At 43.9% G+C, this 6109-nt stretch overlaps 1 protein-coding gene across 1 annotated transcript in view; it reads left to right on the top strand.

Moving 5' to 3' along the window:
• Nucleotides 1-959: 959 nt before the first annotated feature.
• Nucleotides 960-6109, top strand: part of ACADL (acyl-CoA dehydrogenase, long chain) — a 69240-nt gene continuing 64090 nt past the window's right edge. The window contains exon 1 of the mRNA XM_006872751.1: nucleotides 960-1036. Coding sequence (XP_006872813.1) covers nucleotides 960-1036 — 77 coding nt within the window. The remainder of the gene's footprint in view (nucleotides 1037-6109) is intronic.

Below are 6109 nucleotides of genomic sequence, written 5' to 3'. Positions count from 1 at the left end.
GAGTTATGGTGTTGGATATTGAAAGTGCCATGGGTAGCCAAAAGAACAAACAGAATTGTGTTGAAAAAAAAATACAGCCAGAATGCTCCTTGGAGGGCAGGATGGCCACACTTGGTCTCTCATACTTCGGACATATTGTCAGGAGGGACCAGTTGCTGGAGAAGGGAATCATGTATGGTAAGATAGAGGGTCAGAGAAAAAGAGGAAGACCCCCAGCGAGATGGATTGCCAAAGTGGCGGCATTAATGGGCTTAAGTGTGGCAACAATTGTGAGGTTGGCCCAGGACCAGGCAGTGTTTCGTTCTGTTGTGCATAGGGTCGACTCGATGGCACCTAACCATAGTCCATAGAAAACTTTATCTTATGTACTTTGGACATGTTATCAGAAGGGATCATCCCTGGAGAAGAACATCAGGCTATTAAAATATATGATCATTGAAAAAGGAATCCCCTCAGCGGGATGGATTGACACGGTGCCTGCAATAATGGATTCAAACATAGCAACGTTTTGAGGATGGAGCAGGACCAGACAGTGGCCGTGTTTCCTACTCGTTTGATACTCAGAACATGTTATGAGTTCACTTTGCTTCGCGGAACCACTTTTCAGAACCTAACAACATAGTTTTCACTTGTTGGGGGAAAGGATTCAGGACCCTAAAATGATTTAGAATCTAGACAAGCAATTAAGAACGCTTACATAAACATCAACAGCTTTTTAAAATAGAATTCTTCGATTCTTTCTCTCTACCCTCTTTCAGCGTGGAAGTAAGTGATCAGGGTAGCTATGGGCGTTTAGGGGCGGGACTGAGACTTGAACCCGGCGGGTAGCTGCGGCACCTTGGTTGGCGTGAGTACGCAGTAGGCTGGCCCGGCAGATAGCCCGCCCTGCGCCCCGCCTGCAGGAGCCGGCTGCTGGGAGTCTAGGCAGCCTTCCTTGCCCGCCCCTAGCAGTCATAGCCATGGCGGTCCGTCTACTCCGCGGGTCTTGGCGCCTCTGGGGCGGTTGCTCTGCGTTGTGGTCACCAGCGACCGCGAGGTGAGTGCGGGCTGTGTGAGACTGCCAGACGGGTGCGGAGACGCCCACCCTTCCTGGGGGTGTTGAAATGAGGTGGGACGGGGAAGAGATGAGAACGGCCGCCACCAGAGCTTGAAGCTGGTCGGCGGGCGGCAGAAGGCCTAGGTTCCTGAACTTGACCCCCAGATGGAAAGTGCAAAGAGAGTTTGCAGCAAAAGTTCACTGGGGTCCAAGGGCCTGAATTTTGAAGACTTAACTCCGGAGAGGGGGGGCAGGTGGGTAACCTGGGTGCGGCTGCACCAGCTGGGGCTGCGCCCTTTGACACAGTTCTCTGGGTGCGTCAAAATTGTGGCTGACCTTCTGGGTCAAACCCGCCTTCTGATAGTGAACTTGGGAGTCAGGTTGTAACCGCAGTTCTGCAGAGAACATCGTCGATGCGGAGAAGTGTCCAAGACAATGAACAAAATGTGTATAATGTGTTGAATAGGAAACTAATGTGCTGTGTCCACGTTCACTTAAAACACAATAAAATGTTTTTTAAAAGAAAAGAAATGCCCATGATAAATAGCCTTGACAGTGACATTGTCAGACAAATGAATTAACCTTAGAATTATTAGTGACTCTTTTAGTAAATTAAATGCAGAGGAATTAGTGGGGGGAACTTTTAAGTGGTCTAGTTATTATTAAGATAGTATTCAACGGTTAAGCAAACTGGAAGGTCTATTGAGTGTGCCAAGACAGATAAAGTAATTATAACATCGTGGTAAGATGCTGTGGGACCGGACAAACAAAATATCCTCTGTTCCTGGGAAGGGTTGGAAATGCTTTGTAGAGGAGGTGACCTTACTTGAGTGTACACATACTTTTCTAAACACTTCCAAAGACAATAAATCCCCAAACTTTATTTGTGTTAGGAATTCTTTTCATTCTTAAAATTAAAACAAAATAACAGCAACAACAACAAAAATGCCACGGATTCATAGCAACCCGATGTATGACTAGAACTGTACTTTGGATTTTCAGTGGCTGGTTTTTCAGGGCTACATTGCCACTCCTTTCTTCTGAGATACCTCTAGGTAGATCTGAACTGCCAACCTTTCAGTCGGTAGCCAAGCATTTAGCCATTTGTACCACCCAGGGACAATCTTTACATTGTTGCTATTGTTAGGTGCCATCCAGTTGGTTCAGACTCATAGAACAAAACACTACTTAGTTCTGTACCATCCTCCTCAGTTGTTCCTGTACTTGAGCCGCTGTGTCAGTCCATCTTGTTGGGGATCTTCCTCTTTGCTGCCCCTCCACTTTACTAAGCATGATGCCCTTCTCCAGGGACTGGTCCCTCCTGAATAACATGTCCAAAGTACCGGAGAAAAAAATGTACCGTTCTGATTTCCAAGGCACATTCTGGTTGTACTTCTTCCAAAACAGATTTGTTCCTTCTGGCAGTCCATGGTACTTTCAGTATTCTTCAGCAACACTGTAATTCAAATACCCTGATTTCTCCTCACATCTTCCTTATGCACAAAAATATGAGTTCTGAAAATACCATGACTTAGGTCAGGCACAACCTAGTTTTCAAAGTGACATCTTTACTCTTTAACACTTTAAAGAGGTCTTTTGCAGCAGATATGCATAATGCACTGTCATTTGATTTCTTGACTGTTCTTTTCCGTGAGTGTTAATTGTGGATCCAAGCAAAATTAATTTGACAATGCTTAGATTTACCAATAAGTTTCAAAGATAGTAAGTACATACATAAGCACTTGACTACAAGGTCGGTGGTTCAAACTCACCAGCTGCTCCTTGGAAACCCTATTCAGGGTCACCATGAGTCACAACCGACTCAACGGCATTTAACAACAACAACAATAACATCCAATTACAAGTATTGTTAACATCTTACGTGGTATATTTGTCACAAGTAAACACAGAACCTTGAACTATCATGTTAACTAAACTCTACAGTTCATCTGGATCTCACTAACAAGTTACAAGGACACAGTTCTCCCATGGGATTTTTTTTTTTAATGTTTTATTGTGAATTATATGATAGTTTGCATGGCAGAACATTAGTTTTACATTCATTTCATCGTGTATTGTATCATTGCCATGGTTACAGTCCCCTCCAAGCATCATCAACCAACCAAAGGGTATACCCTGCAAGCCTGCCCCCTACCTCCCCACCCCCATCTTCAGCACACAGTAGCTCTCCCTCTCTGTGTCTAAAGTTCCCAGCTGCTCCATCGCTCCACATCATTGTCTCTGCCTCCATCTCAGGCATCACTGCTTCTCTGGGTAGGGTCCCACTCTTGGCTCTTCTCCGTTGATGGTGGGGTGTTTTTATTTTGTGAGACAACCTGTTATTTAGCTAAAACCTCAAGGGAAAGTTTTAGAAGATTTGCCTAATGCAATATGTCATTTGACGTCTTGACTGTTGCTTTCATGAGCATTGATTGTGGAACCAACTATAATTAAATCTCTGACTGCTGAAATCTTTTTTTTTTTTTAAGTTTTTATTGTGAATGGAGTGATAATTTACATGGAAGACCATCAGTTTTACACTCATCTTGTTGTATTTAGTTTCATTGCAATGATTACAATCCCTTCCATGTATCATCATTCAATAGTATTTGCTTCTATTCCCTCTATGGTGTTTTGTTGTTGCTGTTGTTGTTTTAATGTACACAGAAACAATCAGGAATGTAAAATAATTTAAACAACCAAAGGACACATTCTGCAAGCCTGTCTCCTGGCCACCAACACACAACCTTTCTTTTTTCCTAAGTCTGGAGTCCTCAACTGCTCTATCTCTCCATGTCATCATCTTTGCCTCCATCTCTGGTGTCACTGCTTCTCTGCGTAGGGTCCCACATTCCGCTTGTGCTCTTCTCCATTGATGGTTCTCTGTTACTGGACTGTAAGATTAACTACTTCTCCCTTTATGTTACAAAACTTCTACAGTGGTGATAATTGCAATTTGTCATGACAACAGTTACTCACTATTGAATCGTAAGAATCATATCCTCATCTCCTTTGACCAGACCCCTCTGTTGTTGTCAGGTGCCATCGAGTCGGAACCGACTCATAGCGACCCCATGCACAGCAGAACGAAACAATGTTCGATCCTGGGCCAACCTCACTACCGCTGCCACACTTGAGTCCATCAATGATGCCACCTGGCTGATCCATCTCGTTGGGGGTCTTCCTCTTTTTCTCTGACCCTCCACCCTACCCAGCATGACCCCTCTAGACAAGATGAAAACTATTCAGTGGGGGGTTCTACCTTCACCGGAACAATAAGAAACTAAATTGACAGCTGCAATCTTTTAGCAGTTTGTCATGATGTTATCTATTGGTCTAGTTGGAAGTTTTGTTTTGATTTGATTTTTTACAAACTAAAACCTGTAATCTTTGATCTTTATCAGCAAGTGTTTCCAAATCCTCTTTGATTTCAGCAAGGAAGGTTGTGTCATCTGCATTCACACGTTGTTAATGAGCCTTTCCTCATCCTGTTGCTGTTGTTCCAATCCACAGTGAAACTGTATAGGGTTTCCAAGGATCAGCTGGTAAGCTTGACCCACTGACCTTGCGTTCAAACTGACTTTGCAGTCCAGTGCATTAACTCACAGCACCACACCAGTGTCAGGTTTTTATTCAGAGCCTTCTTGGATTATTTGCTCAGCATACAGATTGGAAAACTCCAAAGATCCTTTATTTATGTGGAATGTTGCTATTATTGTTAAGTGCCACCGAGTCAGTTCCGACTCATATAAACCTTATGCAGGATTTCCGAGGAGCATCTGGTGGGTTTGAACTGCCAAACTATGGTTCACAGTCCAGTGCTGATTCTGCAGTGCCACACCAGGAGTACTAAAAACAAACAAACAAACAAAAAACCCACGCTTTCAAGTCTATTTGGACTCATGGAGATCTGCTCCCTAGGATTTTCTTGGGTGGGAAGGAGCATTGTTGGGGCAATGGTTATGAACTCAGTTGATAACCAGAAAGTTGGCAGTTTAAACCCACTCAGCAGTCCACAGTAGAAAAGATCTGGCAATTTGCTGTACCTTGTCTACTGGGTCACAATGAGTCAGAGTCAACCCCATGGCACACAACAGCCACTGCCCTTAAGGAGGTGACTAGGTTGGCAAATGGTTAAAACTTGGCTACTAGCAGAAAATTTGCTGTTTCAAACTCATGCAGAAGCACCTTGGAGGAAAGGTCTGGCAATCTGCTTCTAAAAAGTCACAGTCTTGAAACTCAGTGAAACACTCTGCAACTGGTTTTTGGCCTAGTCTGCTAGATTACCAGTAAGCCAATTCAATCCAGTCTGAGTCATGGTGATTCCATGTGTGTCGGAGTAGAAATGTGATCCATAGATTTTTCAATGGCTTATGTTTCAGAAGTAAATGACCAGGCCTTTCTTGTAAGTTTTTTCTGGGTGGCCCATACCCCCAACCTACCTGTTAGCAGCTAGGTGTGACCAGTTTATTCAGTTCAGAATTCTTGGTTTTTCAGGAAGAAGTAGATATTTCAACAAACTAATTGACAAGCTTTTTTTGTTTTTCCTTTTTCTTTTTTAGGTTCCCTCTTAAAATCTTGAAAGCCAGTCACTTCTTGCCTTTGTAGTCCCCCACCCCCATATTGGGTAGCCAATGTCCAAGTTGCTCATCCTTGTCTACTCTGTATGGAAGGGGTGGGAATGATCCTTGCTGTAAAGTTTCGTTCCCTCTTTTGAGCTACTGCATCCACAGGTGTAGTTGAGCTCTGATCATCCAGTCATTGAAGCCAGGTCAAGTGGGTATTATCTGCAAGTGTGGGTGTTCTTGTGCATATATTTTCTGTGGCTGTGTCACTGACTCTGGGCCCAAGAGTCCCCAGATCTTGCCACACACTGCTGGCCAACCAGGTCGCCACCTGGGTTTACAGGAGTCTATTGAACGTTGTTTCTCTGCTATTCATAGAGTTTTCAGTGACTAGCGATTCGGAAGTAGTTCATCACTCTTTCTTCCTAGTCTGTCTTTGTCTGGAAGCTCATCTGAAACCTGTCCACCATGGGTGACCCTGCTGGTTATTTAAAATACCCGTGGCAGA

This window comes from Chrysochloris asiatica, unplaced genomic scaffold (assembly GCF_000296735.1).
Source record: "Chrysochloris asiatica unplaced genomic scaffold, ChrAsi1.0 scaffold00212, whole genome shotgun sequence".
Classification (NCBI taxonomy): Eukaryota; Metazoa; Chordata; class Mammalia; order Afrosoricida; family Chrysochloridae; genus Chrysochloris; species Chrysochloris asiatica.
The sequence above is the reverse complement of the archived record's forward strand: the minus strand, read 5'-3'. Positions and strand labels throughout refer to the sequence as shown.